A 19,242-nucleotide genomic window follows, 5' to 3' on the forward strand; every position below is an offset into this window, starting at 1 on the left:
GGGATTTTTGGGGCCTCTCACCTGGATTTTTGGGGTGGTTTTGGGATTTATTTGGGATTTTTGGGATTTTTTGGGATATTTTGGGGGATCTACACCTGGATTTTTTGGGATATTTTGGGGAGACCTCACCTGAAAATTTGGGGATTTTTTGAGGAGTCTCACCTGGATTTTTTGGGATATTTTTGGGGGGTCTCACCTGGATTTTTTGGGGTGGTTTTGGGATTTATTTGGGATTTTTTGGGATATTTTTGAGGCAGTCTCACCTGATTCTTGGGATATTTTTGGAGGATCTCATCCGGATTTTTTGGGATTTTTTGAGGGCGTCTCACCTGGATTTTGGGGATTGTTTAGGGAATCTCACCTGGATTTTTTGGGATATTTTTGGGAGGGTTTCACCTGAATTTGATGGGATTTTTTGGAAGGGATCTCACTTGGATTATTTGGGATTTTTGGGGCCCCTCACCTGGATTTTGTGGGGTGGTTTTGGGATTTATTTGGGATTTTTTTGGGGGGTTCTCACCTGGATTTTTTGGGGTGGTTTGGGAATTATTTGGGATTTTTTGGGATATTTTTGAGGCAGTCTCACCTGATTCTTGGGATATTTTTGGAGGATCTCATCTGGATTTTTTGGGATTTTTTGGGGCAGTCTCACCTGAATTTGGGGGTTTTTGGGGGAATCTCACGTGGAGTTTTTGGGATATTTTTGGGAGGGTTTCACCTGAATTTGATGGGATTTTTGGAGGGATCTCACTTGGATTATTTGGGATTTTTGGGGCCTCTCACCTGGATTTTGTGGGGTGGTTTTGGGATTTATTTGGGATTTTTTTGGGGGGTTCTCACCTGGAATTTTTAGGGTGGTTTTGGGATTTCTTTGGGATTTTTTGGGATATTTTGGGGAGACCTCACCTTTGGGGATTTTTTGAGGGGTCTCACCTGAATTTTTTGGGATATTTTTGGGGGTCTCACCTGGATTTTTAATAATTTTTTGGGAGATCTCACCTGGATTTTTTGGGATATTTTTGGGGGGATTCTCACCTGGAATTTTTGGGGTGGGTTTGGGATTTATTTGGGATTTTTTGGGATATTTTTGAGGCAGTCTCACCTGATTCTTGGGATATTTTTGGAGGATCTCATCTGGATTTTTAAGGATTTTTTGAGGGTGTCTCACCTGGATTTTTTGGGATATTTTTGGGGGTCTCACCTGGATTTTTGGGGATTTTTTGGGATATTTCTGGGAGGGTTTCACCTGAATTTGATGGGGGATTTTTTTGGAGGGATTTTGATCTCACCTTGGGGGGGTATTTGGGGATTTTTGGGGCCTCTCACCTGGAATTTTGGGGTGGTTTTGGGGATTTATTTGGGATTTTTTTTTGGGATTTTTTGAGGGTGTCTCACCTTGGGGATTTTTTGGGGTTTTTCTCACCTGGGAGTTTTTGGGATATTTTTGGGGAGGTTTCACCTGAATTTGATGGGATTTTTGGGGAGGGGGATCTCACCTGGGATTATTTGGGATTTTTGGGGGCTCCTCTCCCTGAATTTTGGGGTGGGTTTTGGGATTTATTTGGGATTTTTTGGGATATTTTTGAGGCAGTCTCACCTGATTCTTGGGATATTTTTGGAGGATCTCATCCGGATTTTTTGGGATTTTCTGAGGCTGTCTCACCTGAATTTTGGGGATTTTTGGGGGAGTCTCACGTGGATTTTTGGGATATTTTTTGGGGAGGTTTCACCTGAATTTGATGGGATTTTTTGGAGGGGATCTCACCTTGGATTATTTTTGGGATTTTTGGGGCCTCTCACCTGGAATTTTTGTGGGGTGGTTTTGGGATTTATTTGGGGTTTTTTTGGGGGATTCTCACCTGGATTTTTTGGGGTGGGTTTGGGATTTATTTGGGATTTTTTGGGATATTTTTGAGGCAGTCTCACCTGATTATTGGGATATTTTTTTGGGGGATCTCATCTGGAGATTTTTGGGATTTTTGAGGGTGTCTCACCTGAATTTTTTGGGGATTTTTTTGGGTCTCACCTGATTTTTGGGATATTTTTTTTATTTCACCTGAATTTGATGGGATTTTTTGAGAGGATCTCACCTTGGATTCTTTTGGGATTTTTTGGGGTTCTCACCTGAATTTATTTTTTTTTTCTTGGAGGGGAGGTTTCACCTGAATTTTTTGGGGTGGTTTTTGGGATTTTTGGGATATTTTTTTGGGGGATCTCATCTGAATTTTTTATTTTTGGGGACATTTTTTGGAGTGGTCTCACCATGGGATTTTTGGGATTTTGGGATCTCACCTGAATTTTTTATATTTTTAGGGATATTTTTTGGGGGGACATTTTTTGGCTGTTCACCTGGATTTTTTTGGATTTTTTTTTTTGGGGAGGGTTCTCACCTGGAATTTTTGGGGTGGTTTTTGGGATTTATTTGGGGTTTTTTGGGATTTTGGGGGGTTCTCACCTGGAATTTTGTGGTGGTTTTGGGATTTATTTGGGATTTTTTGGGATATTTTGGGGAGATTTCACCTGAAAATTTGGGGATTTTTTGAGGAGTCTCACCTGGATTTTTTGGGATATTTTTGGGGGGTTCTCACCTGGAATTTTTGGGGTGGGTTTGGGATTTATTTGGGATTTTTTGGGATATTTTTGAGGCAGTCTCACCTGATTCTTGGGATATTTTTGGAGGATCTCATCCTTTTTGGGATTTTCTGAGGGAGTCTCACCTGAATTTTGGGGATTTTTGGGGGAGTCTCACCTGGATTTTTGAGTATTTTTGGGGATATTTTTGGGGAGGTTTCACCTGAATTTGATGGGATTTTTTGAGAGGATCTCACTTGGATTATTTGGGATTTTTGAGGCCTCTCACCTGGAATTTTTTTCTTGTGGTTTTGGGATTTTTTTGTGGTTTTTTTTGGGATATTTTGGGGCATCTACACCTGATTATTTTGGATATTTTTGGGACATTTCCTCACCTGGATTTTTTTGGGATTTTTGGGGGATCTCACCTGAATTTTTTTATATTTTTTGGGATTTATTTGGGATTTTTGGGGACATTTTGGGGTGTTCTGCCCCTGGTTTTTGGGGGATATTTTTGGGGAGATCTCATCTGAATTTTTTTATTTTTTGGGGGTATCTCACCTGGTTTTTGGGGACATTTTTTTTGTGTTCTCACCTGAATTTTATGGGATATTTTTGGGGCTGTTCTCCCCTGAATTTGGGGATTTTTTGGGGAGATCTCACCTGAATTTTTTATATTTTGGGGGGATCTCATCTGAATTTTTTTTTATTTTTGGGGGGAATGTATTTTTTTTTGGGGACATTTTTTGGGGTGGTTTTGGGATTTTTGGGATATTTTTGGGGCATCTCATCTGATTATTTTGGATTTTTTTGGGGATATTTTGGGGCTGTTCTCCCATGGTTTTTGGGGACATTTTGGGGAGATCTCACCTGGTTTTTGGGGACATTTTGGGGAGATCTCACCTGGTTTTTGGGGATATTTTGGGGCTGTTCTCCCCTGGTTTTTGGGGACATTTTGGGGCTGTTCTCCCCTGGTTTTTGGGGACATTTTTGGGGAGATCTCACCTGAATTTTTTTATATTTTAGGGGATATCTCACCTGGTTTTTGGGGACATTTTTGGGGAGATCTCACCTGAATTTTTTTATATTTTGGGGGTGTTCTCCCCTGGTTTTTGGGGACATTTTGGGGGTGTTCTCACCTGGTTTTTGGGGACATTTTGGGGGATATCTCACCTGGTTTTTGGGGATATTTTGGGGGTGCTCTCACCTGGTTTTTGGGGATATTTTGGGGGTCTCAGCAGCCGCAGCTCTGCCGGGTGGGGGCCGGAGCCCCCCGGGGCTGCCGGAGCTGCCGGAGCCACGAAATCCCCGCATTGGATCCCCGATCCCATCCGCTCGGGATCCAGCTCCCCTGGGGAGGGAAAATGGGAATTTTGGGGTCCAAAAATCCCCACAAATCCCCCAAAATCCCCTCCAAAAAATCCGGGATTTTTAAGGCCCAAAAATCCCCCAAAATCCCCCCCCAAAATCCCCTAAAATCCACCCAAAAATCCCCCGAAATCACCCCAAAATTGTGCCCAAAACCCCAGAAAATTTGGGATCCCAAAATCCCCCAAAATCCCCTGAAACCACTCCAAAATTCTCCCCAAAATCCCCCAAAATCCCCGTACTGGATCCCCGATCCCATCCGCTCAGGATCCAGCTCCCCTGGGGAGGGAAAAATGGGAATTTTGGGGTCCAAAAATCCCCACAAATCCCCCAAAATCCCCTCCAAAAAATCCAGGATTTTTAAGGCCCAAAAATCCCCTAAAACCCACCCAAAAATCCCCCAAAATCACCCCAAAATTGTGCCTAAAACGCCAGGAAATTTGGGATCCCAAAAATCCCCAAAATCCCCTTAAAATCACCCCAAAATTCTCCCCAAAAAATCCCAGGAATTTTTCTATGGATCCTGTGGCCTCCCGTGACTGGATCCCCCGATCCCATCCGGGCCGATCCAGCTCCTGGGAGGGAAATGGGAATTTTTGGATCCCAAAATCCCCTAAAATCCCCCAAAATCCCTCAAAAATCCCATTTTAAGGCCCAAAAATCCCCTAAAACCCACCCAAAAATCCCCACAAAAATCCCCCGAAATCACCCCAAAATTGTCCCCAAAATCCTCCAAAGTCCCCGTACTGGATCCCTGATCCCATCCGCTCGCTGGGAAGGGAAAAATGGGAATTTTGGGGTCCAAAATCCCCTAAAATCCCCCAAAATCCCCTCCAAAAAATCTGGGATTTTAAGGCCCCAAAATCCCCAAACGCCCCAGATTCCCCAGATCCCTGGAGGGATCCCAGATTCCCATGGGGAAAAGGAATTTTTGGGATCTCAAATCCCTGGGAAAATTTGGGAATTTTGAGGTCCCAAATCCCTCAGAAAAAAAATAAGAATTTTGGGGTCCCATTTCCCGATCCCAAATTCCAAATCCCAAATCCCAATCCTGGTGCCAGAGTCGATCTCATTGAGGATGCTCCTGGCGCACTTGAGGAACGCCCCCCTAAATTCCCCCAATTCCTGTTTTCCTAATCCCTCCCTCCCTGGATCCCTGATCCCAAATCCCAGTTCCCAATCTCAAATCCCAAATAATCCCAGATAACCCCAAATAATCCTAAATAATCCCAAATAATCCCAAACCACCCCAACCCCGCGGGTACCAGAGTCGATCTCGTTGAGGATGCTCCTGGCGCACTTGAGCAACGCCAAAATTCCCGATTTCCCAAAATTCCTGCCTCCAACCCCTCCCTCCTGGATCCCTGATCCCAATCCCAGATCCCAACCCCAAATCCCAAATCATCCCAAACCACCCCAGCCCCCTGTGGGTACCAGGACCTGACCATTGAGGATGCTCCTGGCGCACTTGAGGAACAACAAAATTCCCCAAATTCCCATTCTCCCAACGCCTCCCTCCCTGGATCCCAGATCCCAAATCCCAAACCCCAAATCCCAAACCATCCCAAATCATCCCAAACCATCCCAAACCATCCCAAATCATCCCAACCCCGTGGGTACCAGAGTCGATCTCGTTGAGGATGCTCCTGGCGCACTTGAGCAACGCCAAAATTCCCCAAAACTCCCCAAAACTCCATCCCAACCCCTTCCTCCCTGAATACCAATCCCAAATCCCAAACCCCAGATCCCAAATCCCAAATTATCCCAAATCCCAGCCCCGCGGGTACCAGAGTCGATCTTGTTGAGGATGCTCCTGGCGCACTTGAGGAACGCCAAAATTCCCCAAAACTCCCCAAAACTCCACAAAACTCCATCCCAACCCCTTCCTCCCTGAATCCCAATCCCAAATCCCAACCCCAGATCCCAAATCCCAAATTATCCCAAATCATCCTAACCCCCAGGCCTCAGAGGTCGATCTCGCTGGAGGATGCTCCTTGGCGCACTTGAGGAACGCCAAAATTCCCCAACATTCCCAATTCCTGTTTTCCTAATCCCTCCCTCCCTGGATCCCTGATCCCAAATCCCAGTTCCCAATCCCAAATCCCAAATCATCCCAAATAATCCCAAACCATCCCAGCCCCGCGGGTACCAGACTCGATCTTGTTGAGGATGCTCCTGGCGCACTTGAGCAACGCCAAAATTCCCCAAAACTCCCCAAAACTCCATCCCAACCCCTTCCTCCCTGAATCCCAATCCCAAATCCCAAACCCCAGATCCCAAATCCCAAATTATCCCAAACCACCGCAGCCCCGCGGGTACCAGAGTGGATCTCATTGAGGATGCTCCCTGGGCTTTTACTTGAGGAACGCCAAAATTCCCCAAAACTCCCAAAACTCCACAAAACTCCATCCCAACCTGGATCCCTCCCTGAATCCCAATCCCAAATCCCAACCCCAGATCCCAAATCCCAAATTATCCCAAATCATCCAACCAACCCAAGAGGTGTACCAGACTCCCATCTTGTTGAGGATGCTCCTGGCATGACTTGAGCAACGCCAAAATTCCCCAACATTCCCAATTCCTGTTTTCCTAATCCCTCCCTCCCTGAATCCCAATCCCAAATCCCAATCCCAGATCCCAAATCCCAATCCCAAATTCCAAATTCCAGATCCCAAATTTCCCAAACCACCGCAGTTTCCGCTGGGTACCAGACTCGACCTTTGTTGAGGATGCTCCTCCCATTTTGAGGAACGCCCCCACGCTTTCCTCCTTATTCACCAGCTGCCTCCAGGAACATCAGCTCTGCATCCCACATTTTTCCCTCACATCCCACCGGGCCTCCAAGAGGGCACCTCCCATTCCCACCGACCCCCCATTCCCACCGGGACTCTTTTTCCCCTGGGTTTTTCCCCATTTTTCCCCCCCATTTTTCACCCCAGTTTTTCCCATTTTCTGGAGAGCAAAGTGCTAATCTTCCCAGAGGATCACCTCCCACAGCCCAAACCCCATTGGCCCCATTATTTTTCTATTTATTCACCAGTTTTTATCTTTTTTTTTTTTTCATTTTGTCCCATTTTTCCACCCAATTTTTCCCCATTTGTCACACATTTTTTCCTATTTTCCCCCTTTTTCCCCCATTTTCTTGAGCAAAGCACGAGGCCTCCAAGAGGGTCACCTCCCCATCAGCCCAAACCCCATTTTTCCCCATTTTTCTAAACTTTTCCCCATTTTTCCCCATTTTTTTCTAATTTTTCCCCATTTCCCCCATTTTCCCCATTTTTTCCCATTTTCCCATTTTCACACATTTTTCCCCATTTTCCCCATTTTTCACCCATTTTTTCCCATTTTCTTGAGCAAAGCTCGAGGCCTCCAAGAGGGTCACCTCCCCATCAGCCCAAAACCCCATTTTCCCCCATTTTTTCTAAACTTTTCCCCATTTCCCCATTTTTTCTAATTTTTTCCCATTTTCCCCATTTTTTTTTCCCCATTTTCCACACATTTTTCCCATTTTCCCCATTTTCACCCCCTTTTTTCCCATTTTCTTGAGCAAAGCTTGAGGCCTCCAAGAGAGGTCACCTCCCCATCAGCCCAAACCCCACTGCCCCCACTTCTTCTAAATTTTTTCCCATTTTCCCCCATTTTTTTTTCCCATTTCCCCCCATTTCCCCATTTTTTTCACATTTTTTCCATATTTTTCCCATTTTTCACCCATTTTTTCCCATTTTCTGGAGCAAAGCTCAAAGCCTCACAGAGGGGTCACATCCCCATGAGCCCAAACCCCATTTTCCCCCATTTCCCCCCCTTTTTTTCTCCATAATTTCCCATTTTTCCCCTTTTGCCTCCATTTTTCCCCATTTCTCCCCATTTTCCCCATTTTTCCCCCCGTTTTTTCCTGTTTTCCTGAGCAAAGCTCAAGGCCTCCACGAAGGTCACTCCCCACAACCCCAAACCCCATTTCCCCCCATTTTTTCATATTTTTTTTTCCCACATTTTTCCCCATTTTCCTTTTTCCCATCTTCCCCATTTTTTTTCTTGAGCAGCCCTCCAAGAGAGGTTTCAGCCCAAACCCCATTTTTTTTCCCCCATTTTCCCCATTTTTTCATCCATTTTTCCCATTTTCCCCCATTTTCACACATTTTTCCCATTTTCCCCATTTTTCACCCATTTTTTCCCATTTTCTTGAGCAGGGAGGCCTCCAAGAGGGTCACCTCCCCATCAGCCCAAACCCCATTTCCCCCATTTTTTCTAAACTTTTCCCCATTTTCCCCCATTTTTTCTAAATTTTTCCCATTTCCCCATTTTTTCCCATTTTTCACACATTTTTCCCATTTTCCCCCATTTTCACCCCATTTTTCCCATTTTCTTGAGCAAAGCTTGGGGCCTCCAAGAGAGGTCACCTCCCCATCAGCCCAAACCCCATTTCCCCCATTTTTTATTTTTCCCCCATTTAATTTTCCCCATTTTTTCCCCATTTCTTCCCATTTTTCACACATTTTTTTTCCCATTTTTCCACACATTTTCTCCCATTTTTCACCCATTTTTTCCCATTTTTTTCCCATTTTCACACCATTTTCCCAGACAAATCTTGAGGCATCAGGACATCATCTCCCCACATTTTCCCACCCCCATCTTCGCCATTTTTCTCCTTTCTTCCCCATTTCCTCCCCATTTTTCCCCATTTTTTTCATATTTTCCCCTGGTTTTGCCCATTTTTCCCATTTTTTCCCATTTCCCCATTTTCCCATTTTCACCATTTTTCCCAGACAAATCTTGAGGCCTCCAGGACATCACCTCCCCATGACCCCAAACCCCATTTCCCCATTCTTCCCCATTTTTCCCATTTTTCCCCATTTTTTTTTCATATTTTCCCCATTTTCCCATTTTCCACCCATTTTTCCCGTTTTCCGGTTTTCACACCGTTCTCCTGGAAGAACCTTGAGGCCTCCAGGAAGGTCACCTCCCCACACCCCAAGCGCCATTGCCCCCTCATTCTTCCCCCATTTTTTTCCCCCATTTTTTTTTTTCCCATTTTATCCCCATTTTTCCCATTTTGTGCCCATTTTTCCCATTTTCCCCATTTTTCACACCATTTTCCTGGGCGAACCACGAGGCCTCCAGGAAGGTCACCTCCCCACAACCCCAAACCCCATTTCCCCCATTATTTCTCATTTTCCCCATTTTTCCCCCATTTTTTCCCCATTTTTTCCCATTTTCCTACAACCACTCTAGGCTCCAGGAAGTCAACACCCCCCATTTTTTCCGTTTTTCCGGTTTTCACACCCATTCTCCTGGAACCGCGAACCGCGAGGCCTCCAGGAAGGTCACCTCCCACAACCCCAAACCCCCATTTCCCCCATTCTTCCCCCATTTTTCCCATTTTTCCCCATTTTTTTTATTTTTCCCCGTTTTTCCCATTTTTTTCCATTTTTTTCCCGTTTTCCCGGTTTTCACACCATTTTCCTGGGCGAACCACGAGGCCTCCAGGAAGGTCACCTCCCCACAACCCCAAACCCCATTTTTCCCCTTTCTTCCCCATTTCCTCCCCATTTTTCTCCATTTTTTCATATTTTCCCCTGGTTTTGCCCATTTTTCCCATTTTTTCCCATTTCCCCGGTTTTTCACACCATTTTCCCAGACAAATCTTGAGGCCTCCAGGACATCACCTCCCCATGACCCCAAACCCCATTTCCCCCCATTCTTCCCCCATTTTTTCCCATTTTTTCCCCATTTTTCCCATTTTTTCCCAATTTTTCCCATTTTTTCCCCATTTTTCCCATTTTTTCCCCATTTTTCCCATTTTTTGCCCATTTTTTCCCGTTTTCCCCATTTTTCACACCATTTTCCTGGACGAACCACGAGGCCTCCAGGAAGGTCACCTCCCCACAACCCCAAACCCCATTTCCCCCCATTCTTCCCCCATTATTTCTCATTTTTCCCCATTTTTCCCCATTTTTTCCCCATTTTTCCCATTTTTCGCCCATTTTTTCCCGTTTTCCCGGTTTTTCACACCGTTCTCCTGGGCGAACCGTGAGGCCTCCAGGAAGGTGACCTCCCTCCCCCCTCAGGTCCTTCTTTGTTGCCGCAGAGGATGATGACGATGTTGGGGCTGGCCAAGGTCCGCCGTCCCCAGCCACTCCCAGCGCCGCGTTTTGCCTCATGGATTTTCCAAACGGCAAAAAACGGGGAAAACGGGTGAAAAAAGTGAAAAAACGGGAAAAAACGCCCCAAAAATGTCATAAATTCACACAATGACATCATACATTCACAGGATGATGTCACAGCCAATGGGTCAGTGGGTTGGATGACTCGTGCCCAGGTTTGGGTTGAAAAACGGCAAAAATGGGAAAAAACGGGGGAAAAAAGTGAAAAACGGGAAACAACGCCCCAAAAATGTCATAAATTCACACAATGACATCATACATTCACAGGATGATGTCACAGCCAATGGGTCAGTGGGTTGGATGACTCGCACCCAGGTTTGGGTTGAAAACGGCAAAATGGGAAAAAACGGGGGAAAAAAGTGAAAAAATGGGAAAAAACGCCCCAAAAATGCCATAAATTCACACAGTGACGTCATACATTCACAGGATGATGTCACAGCCAATGGGTCAGTGGGTTGGACGTCTCGCGGCTGCATTGGGGCGAAAAACGGCAAAAACGGGAAAAAACGGGTGAAAAAAGTGAAAAAATGGGAAAAAACGCCCCAAAAATGCCATAAATTCACACAGTGACGTCATACATTCACAGGATGATGTCACAGCCAATGGGTCAGTGGGTTGGATGTCTCGTGCTTGGGTTTGGGGTGAAAAACGGCAAAAACGAAAAAACGGGGGAAAAAAAGTGAAAAAACGGGAAACAATGCCCCAAAAATGTCATAAATTCACACAATGACATCATACATTCACAGGATGATGTCACAGCCAATGGGTCAGTGGGTTGGACGTCTCGCGGCTGCATTGGGGCGAAAAACGGCAAAAACGGGAAAAAACAGGTGAAAAAAGTGAAAAAATGGGAAAAAACGCCCCAAAAATGCCATAAATTCACACAGTGACGTCATACATTCACAGGATGATGTCACAGCCAATGGGTCAGTGGGTTGGATGTCTCACAGCTGGACTGGGGCCAAAAATGGCAAAACTGGGAAAAAACAAGAGAAAATGTGAAAAAAAAAATTGAAAAAATTTGAAAAAAACCAGCCCAAAATTAAAAAAAAATTGAACAAAACGCCCCAAAAATGTCAGAAACTCACAAGGTGATGCCATAGGCAATGGGCCAGCGCGTTGGACGTCTCCTGGCTGGGTTTGGGGTGAAAAACGGCAAAAACGGGGAAAACCGGGGGAAAAAAGTGAAAAAATGGGAAAAAACGCCCCAAAAATGTCATAAATTCACACGGTGACGTCATACATTCACAGGATGATGTCACAGCCAATGGGTCAGTGGGTTGGATGACTCGTGCCCAGGTTTGGGTTGAAAAATGGCAAAAATGGGAAAAAATGGGGGAAAAAAGTGAAAAAATGGGAAAAAACGCCCCAAAAATGTCATAAATTCACATGGTGACGTCATACATTCACAGGATGATGTCACAGCCAATGGGTCAGTGAGTTGGATGACTCGTGCCCAGGTTTGGGTTGAAAAATGGCAAAAATGGGAAAAAATGGGGGAAAAAAGGGAAAAAATGGGAAAACCAGCAAAAAACCTACAATTAATTGACACCGTGACGTCATAAGTCTGCGTGGTGATGTCGTAAATTCCCACAGCAAATTCACACGGTGACGTCACACCCAGCCACTGAGTTTGGGGTCAGAAATCACAGAAATGGGAAAAAATGGGAGAAAAAAGTGAAAAAATGGGAAAAAACGCCCCAAAAATGCCATAAATTCACACAGTGACGTCATACATTCACAGGATGATGTCACAGCCAATGGGTCAGTGGGTTGGATGTCTCACAGCTGGACTGGGCCCAAAAATGGCAAAACTGGGAAAAAACAAGAGAAAATGTGAAAAAAAATTGAAAAAATTTGAAAAAAACCAGCCCAAAATTAAAAAAAAATTGAACAAAACGCCCCAAAAATGTCAGAAACTCACAAGGTGATGCCATAGGCAATGGGTGAGTGGGTTGGACGTCTCCTGGCTGGGTTTGGGGTGAAAAACGGCAAAATCGGGGAAAAACGGGGGAAAAAAGTGAAAAAATGGGAAAAAACGCCCCAAAAATGTCATAAATTCACACGGTGACGTCATACATTCACAGGATGATGTCACAGCCAATGGGTCAGTGGGTTGGATGACTCGTGCCCAGGTTTGGGTTGAAAAACGGCAAAAATGGGAAAAAACGGGGGAAAAAAGGGAAAAAATGGGAAAAAACGCCCCAAAATGTCATAAATTCACACGGTGACGTCATACATTCACAGGATGATGTCACAGCCAATGGGTCAGTGGGTTGGATGACTCGTGCCCAGGTTTGGGGTGAAAAATGGCAAAAACGGGAAAAAACGGGGGAAAAAAGGGAAAAAACGGGAAAAAACGCCCCAAAAATGCCATAAATTCACACGGTGACGTCATACATTCACAGGATGATGTCACAGCCAATGGGTCAGTGGGTTGGACGTCTCACGGCTGCATTGGGGCCAGAAACGGCAAAAATGGGAAAAAACGGGTGAAAATGTGAAAAAATGGGAAAAAACGCCCCAAAAATTTCATAAATTCACATGCTGACGTCATACATTCACACGGTGACGTCATCAACCTGCCCGGTGATGTCACCAATGTGCTGATGACGTCACAGGCCCACCCAATGACATCACACCACACAAATGATGTAACACATGAACCGATGACATCACGCTCGTATTTATGATGTCATACCCTCACGGGGTGACGTCATCCACCCAGTGATGTCACACACTTATCGATGACGTCACACGCCCGCTGATGATGTCATGCCCTCAACCAGATGACATCACACAACCCTTGATGACATCACTGGGCCATCTATGACGTCACACGCCGATCAAAGCTGTCCCAGACCCACCCAGTGACGTCATCCAGCAGCTCGATGACGTCACATCGCATCCGATGACATCACACCCCAATGTATGACATCACAGCCTCCCACTGTGACGTCATCCGCCCATTCTGCGACGTCACCGCCCCACCCACTGACGTCACAGCCCCTCGGTGATGTCACACAGTCTCGCCGATGACGTCACAGTCTTGCCGATGACGTCACAGCCTCACCTGGTGATGTCATAGACGAGCAGCGCCCCCGCGGCCCCGCGGTAATAACTGCGAGTGACCGACCTGGAAATGGGGGGAAAACGGGGAAAATTGGGGAAAATTCAGAAAAATCAGGGAAAATTGGGGAAAATGGGGGAGAAAATGGAGAAAATTGGGAAAATATTTGGGGAGATTTGGGGGGAAATTGGGAAAATTGGGGAGGAAAATGGGGAAAATGGGGAAAATTGGGAAAAATTCAGAAAAATTGGGGAGGAAAATGTGGGAAAAATTTGGGGGGAAATGTGAAAAATTGGGGGAAAATGCAGGGAAATTTGGGGAAATTGGGGAGAAATGGGAGAAAATGGGGAAAATGGGGAAAAATTCAGAAAAATTGGGGAGAAAATGGAGAGAAAATGGAGAAAATGGGGAAAATATTTGGGGAGATTTGGGGGGAAATGGGGAAAATTGGGGAGAAATGGGAGAAAATGGGGAAAAATTCAGAAAAATTGGGGAAAATGGGGGAGAAAATGGGGGAAATATTTGGGGAGATTTGGGGGAAAAAAAGCCAAAAAATGGGAAAAAATGAGGTGAAACGAGGAAAAGTGGGAAAAGGGGCAAAATTATGGAAAAATGGAGAAAATGATGAAAAAATGAGAAAAATTATCTGAAAAAAATTAGGAAAAATGGAGAAAAAAGCCCCCCCAAAAAAGAGAAGACTTGGGGAAAAAAGCCAAAAAAATGGGGAAAAAAGGGAAAATGATGGAAAAATGGTGAAAAATGAGGAAAAAATGAGGAAGAAATCTGAAAAAAATGGGAAAAAATGGAGAAAAAAGGCCAAAAAAATGAGAAAAAATGTGGAAAAAAGCCAAAAAAAGAGAAAAAATGGGAAAAAAACCCCAAAAATGGGAAAAATGAGGAGAAATGAGGAAAAGTGGGGAAAAAGGGAAAATGATGGGAAAATGGTGAAAAATGATGAAAAAATGAGGAAAAAATCTGAAGAAAAATTGGGGAAAAAATGGGGGAAAAAAGAGAAAAATTGAGGAAAAAAAGTTAAAAAAAAAGAGAAAAATTGGAGAAAAAAGCCAAAAAAAAGGGGAAAATGGGGGAAAGGAGGGAAAAGGGGAAAATGATGGAGAAATGGAGAAAAATGATGAAAAAATGAGGAAAAATCTGAAAAAAAGGGAAAAAATGGAGAAAAAAGCCAAAAAAAGGAGAAAAATTCAGGAAAAAAGTAAAAAAAAAAAAAAGAAAAAATTGAGGAAAAAAGTAAAAAAAAAAGAGAAAAATTGGGGAAAAAAGCCAAAAAAAGAGAGAAAAAATTGGGAAAAAAGCCAAAAAAAAAGAGAAAAATGGGGGAAAGGAGGGAAAAGGGGAAAAAATGGGGAAAACTGGGGAAAAGTGAGAAAAGGGAAAATGATGGAAAAATGGTGAAAAATGATGAAAAAATGAGGAAAAAATCTGAAGAAAAATTGGGAAAAAATGGAGAAAAAAAAGAGAAAAATTGAGGAAAAAAGCCAAAAAAAAAAGAGAGAAAAATTGGGGAAAAAAGCCAAAAAAAAGAGAAAAATTGGGAAAAAAGCCAAAAAAAAAAAAAAAAAATTGGGAAAAAAAGCCAAAAAAAAAGGGGAAAATGGGGGAAAGGAGGGAAAAGGGGAAAAAAATGGGGAAAAACTGGGGAAAAGTGGGAAAAATTAGAAAAATGATGGAAAAATGGAGAAAAATTAGGAAAAAAATGGGGAAAAAAAAAATGAAGAAAAAAAAATGGAAAAAAAATGAGAAAAAAAGAAAAATTGAGGAAAAAGCCAAAAAAAAAAGAGAAAAAAATGGGGAAAAAAAAAAAAAAAAAAGAAAAAATTGGGAAAAAAGCCAAAAAAAAGGGAAAAATGGGGAAAGGAGGGAAAAGGGGAAAAAATGGGGAAAACTGGGGAAAATGTGGAAAATGTGAGGACCTGAAGCGCTCCTGGCCGGCCGTGTCCCAGATCTGCAGTTTGACGCTTTTGCCGCCCACGCTGACGACCTTGGAGCCGAACTCCACGCCGATGGTGTGGTTGGAATCCTGCTTGACTGGGGAAAATGGGAAAAATGGGGAAAAATGGGGAAAAATGGGGAAAAATGGGAAAAAATGAGGGAAAAATGGGAAAAAATGAGGAAAAAATGGGAAAAGATGAGGAAAAAATGGGGAAAAATGGGGGAAAAATTGGAAAAAATGAGGAAAAAATGGGAAAAATGAGGAAAAATTGGGGAAAAATGGGAAAAAATGGGGAAAAATGGGAAAAATGAGGGAAAAATGGGAAAAAATGAGGAAAAATGAGGAAAAAAATGGGGAAAAAATGAGGAAAAAAATGGAATAAATGAGGAAAAATGGGAAAAATGAGGAAAAAATGGGGAAAATGGGAAAAAATGAGGAAAAAATGGGGGAAAAAATGAGGGAAAAAATGAGGGAAAAATGAGGAAAAATAGGAAAAAAATGGGGAAAAATGAGGGAAAAATGGGAAAAAATGAGGAAAAAATGGGAAAAAATGAGGGAAAAATGGGAAAAAACGAGGGAAAAATGGGAAGAAATGGGGAAAAAATGGGAAAAGATGAGGAAAAAATGGGAAAAATGAGGAAAAAATGGGAAAAATGGGAAAAATGAGGAAAAAATGGGGAAAAATGAGGAAAAAATGGGGAAAATGGGAAAAAATGGGGAAAAAATGAGGAAAAAATGGGGGAAAAATGAGGAAAAAATGGGGAAAAATGAGAAAAAAATGAGGAAAAAAATGAGGGAAAAGATGAGGAAAAAATGAGGGAAAAGATGAGGAAAAAATGAGGGAAAAATGGGAAAAAATGAGGGAAAAATGGGAAAAAATGAGAAAAAAATGGGAAAAAATGAGGAAAAAATGGGAAAAAATAATCAGGGAATTCCTTGGGATGGGGAGAGGGGATGGAGGGAAGGGGGGAATGGGAGAAAATGGGGGGGAGATGGGAAAAAAGTGATGAGAAATGGTCCAAAAATGGCAGAAAATGGCCCAAAAGTGACAGGAAATTAAAAAAAAAAATAACCCAAAAAATCCCAAAAAAATTCTAAAAAAAATCCCCCCAAAATTCGCCCCAACATTTCCCAAATTAGCCCCAAAAAATTCCTCCACCCCACAAATCCACAAAAATCTGCAAAAAAAATTCCCCCAAAAAAAAAAAAAAAAAGAAAAAAGGCCAAAAAGATCCCAAAAGAATTCCCAAAAATCCTCCCCAAAATTCCCAAAAAAGTCCCAAAAAAATGCCCCCAAAATTCAAAAAAATTACAAAAAATCCCCAAAAAATCCCTGAAAAAATCCCAAAATATTCCCCCAAAATTCCCCCAACCTTTCCCAAAACAGCCCCAAAAAATTCCCCCCAAATTGTCCCAGAAATGCCCAAAAATTCCTCCACCCAAATCCACAAAAATTCCTCAAAAAATCCCCAAAATTGTCCCAAAAAATCGCCAAAAATGTCCCCGAAAAAAGGCCAAAAAGATCCCAACACAATCCCAAAAGAATTCCCAAAAATCCCTCCCAAAATTCCCCAAAAAAAATCCCCAAAAAATTCCCCCCAAAAATTAAAACAAAAGCCCAAAAATTCAAAAAAATTACAAAATATCCCCAAAAATGTCCCAAAAAATTCCCTAAAAAGCCCCAAAAAATAAAATTTAAAAAAAATCCCCGAAAAAAGGCCAAAAAGATCCCAAAAGAATTCCCAAAAATCCCCCCAAAATTCCCAAAAAAAAAAAAATCCCCCCAAAATTCAAAAAAATCCCCCAAAAATCCCCAAAAAATGTCCCAAAAACTCCCTGAAAAAATCCCCAAAAATACCAAAACAATCCCCCAAAAAATCCCCCAAAAGCTCCAAAACAATCCCCACAAAACCCCCAAAAAATTACCAAAAAAACCCCCAAAAAAATCCCCAAAATCCCTGCAAAATCCCCCCCAAAATCCCCAAAAAATCCCCCAAAATTCCCAAAAAAATCCCCCAAAAAAACCCCAAACTTCCCCTAAAAAGCCCAAAAATCCCTAAAAATCCCAAAAACCCCAAAAAAAACCTCCCCCTAAAAAGCCCAAAAATCCCCAAAAATCCCCTAAAACCCAAACCTCCCCCCCCATAAAAGCCCAAAAAAACCCCCAAAACCCCCAAAAAATCCCCAAACCTCCCCCTAAAAAGCCCCAAAAAAATCCCTAAAAATCCCCAAAAAATCCCCAAACCTCCCCCTAAAAAGCCCAAAAAAATCCCCAAAAAATCCCCAAAAATCCCCAAAATTCCCCGATATTCCCTGCCCCCCCCAGAATTCCGGAATTGCCCAGAAAGTTCCGAATTGGCGATTCCTACACTTGCTCGATGAAGTGGTGCAGCAGGTGGACTTGTTCCTAAGCCGGGCGCTGCCGATCACCAGGAACTTGAACAGGAAATCTGCCAAAACCCAAAATTGCCTTTTTAAAATTGTCTAAAAAAAACCCAAAATTCCCTTTTAAAACCCCAAAATTTCCTTTTAAAACCCCTAAAATTCATTTTAAAAACCCAAAATTTCCTTTTTTTAAAACCCAAAATTTCCCTTTTAAAACCCCAAAATTCCCTTTAAAAACCTCAAAATTCCCTTTAAAACCCCCAAATTCCCTTTAAAAACCTCAAAATTGTCTTTAAAACCCCAAAATTCCCTGTTAAAAACCCAAAATTCCCTTTAAAAACCTCAAAATTGTCTTTTAAAACCCCAAAATTCCCTGTTAAAACCCCAAAATCCCTTTTAAAAACCTCAAAATTTCCTTTAAGACCCCAAAATTCCCTTTTAAAAACCCAAAATTCCCCTTTTGAGACCCCAAAATTCCCTTTAAAACCCAAAATGCTCTTTGGAGATCCCAAAAATTTTTTTAAAACTCCAAAATTCCCTTTGAAAAACCCAAAATTCCCTTTTAAAAACCCTAAACTTTCCTTTTAAAACCTTAAAGTTCCCTTTTAAAACCCTAAATTCCCTTTTTAAACCCCAAAATTCCCCTTTTAAAAAGAAAACCCTAAAATTCCCTTTTAACACCCCAAATTTCCCCTTGAAAACCCCTAAAATTCCCTTTTAAAACCCAAAATTCCCTTTAAAACCCAAAATTCCCTTTAAAAAACCCAAAATTCCCTTTAAACCCCAAAATTCTCTTTAAAAACCCCCAAATTCCCTTTAACACCCCAAAATTCCCTTTAACACCCCAAAATTCCCTTTGAAAAACCCTAAAATTCCCTTTTTAAAACTCTTTAAAATTGTCTTTAAACCCCAAAATTCCTTTTTTTAAAAACCCAAAATTCCCTTTTTAAACCTAAAATTTCCTTTTTAAAACCCCAAAATTCCCTTTGAAAAACCCCAATTTCCTTTTAACACCCAAAAAACCCCTTTTAAAACCCAAAATTCCCTTTTGAGACCCCAAGATTCCCTTTAAAACCCCAAAAATCCTTTAAAACCCAAAATTTTCTTTTAAAAACTCAAAATTCCCTTTTAAAACCCAATTTCCCTTTTAAAACCCAAAATTCTTTTGAGACCCCCAAAATTCCTTTAAAAACGAAAATTTCCCTTTTTAAAACCCAAAATTCCCTTTTAAAACTCCTTTTAAAATTTTTTTTTAAACCCCTAAAATTTTTCTTTAAAAACCCCCAAATTCCCCTTTTAAAACCCAAAAATTCCTTTTTAAAACCCAAAATTCCTTTTTGAGACCCTTAAAATTCCCTTTTTAAAACCCCCAAAAATCCTTTAAAAACCAAAATTCCCTTTTGAGATCCCAATTCCCCTTTTAAAACTACAAAATTCCTTTTTTAAAAACCCCAAAATTCCCTTTTAAAAACCTGAAAATTCCCTTTTAAAACCCCAAAATGTACCCTTCAGGGACCCCAAATCCCCAATAGAGAGTTTACCCCCCAACGCCTCGAGCCTCCTCTGCAGTTGGCCCCGCCCCCCCATTGATCCCCTATTGATCCCCTACAGATCCCTTATAGATCCCCTATTGATCCCTATAGATCCCATTAATCCCTATAGATCCCTATAGATCCCTATAGATCCCTTATAGATCCTACAGATCCCTATATAGATCCCCATTGTCCCTATAGATC

General features: G+C 42.3%; 1 protein-coding gene across 1 annotated transcript; it reads right to left on the reverse strand.

Annotated features, from left to right (window-relative positions):
* Positions 1–3,805: 3,805 nt before the first annotated feature.
* Positions 3,806–17,571, reverse strand: LOC115916795 (ras-related protein Rab-4B-like; the record flags this gene model as incomplete). The annotated part of the gene is given in 10 exon segments (XM_030970532.1): positions 3,806–3,875; positions 4,173–4,218; positions 5,727–5,797; positions 6,702–6,741; positions 9,949–9,994; positions 9,997–10,072; positions 12,520–12,552; positions 13,174–13,236; positions 15,102–15,216; positions 17,491–17,571. Coding segments are annotated over 10 exon segments (641 nt in total), but the record flags the coding sequence as incomplete, so codon positions are not given.
* Positions 17,572–19,242: the final 1,671 nt, after the last annotated feature.

This window comes from Camarhynchus parvulus, unplaced genomic scaffold (genome assembly GCF_901933205.1).
Source record: "Camarhynchus parvulus unplaced genomic scaffold, STF_HiC, whole genome shotgun sequence".
Classification (NCBI taxonomy): Eukaryota; Metazoa; Chordata; class Aves; order Passeriformes; family Thraupidae; genus Camarhynchus; species Camarhynchus parvulus.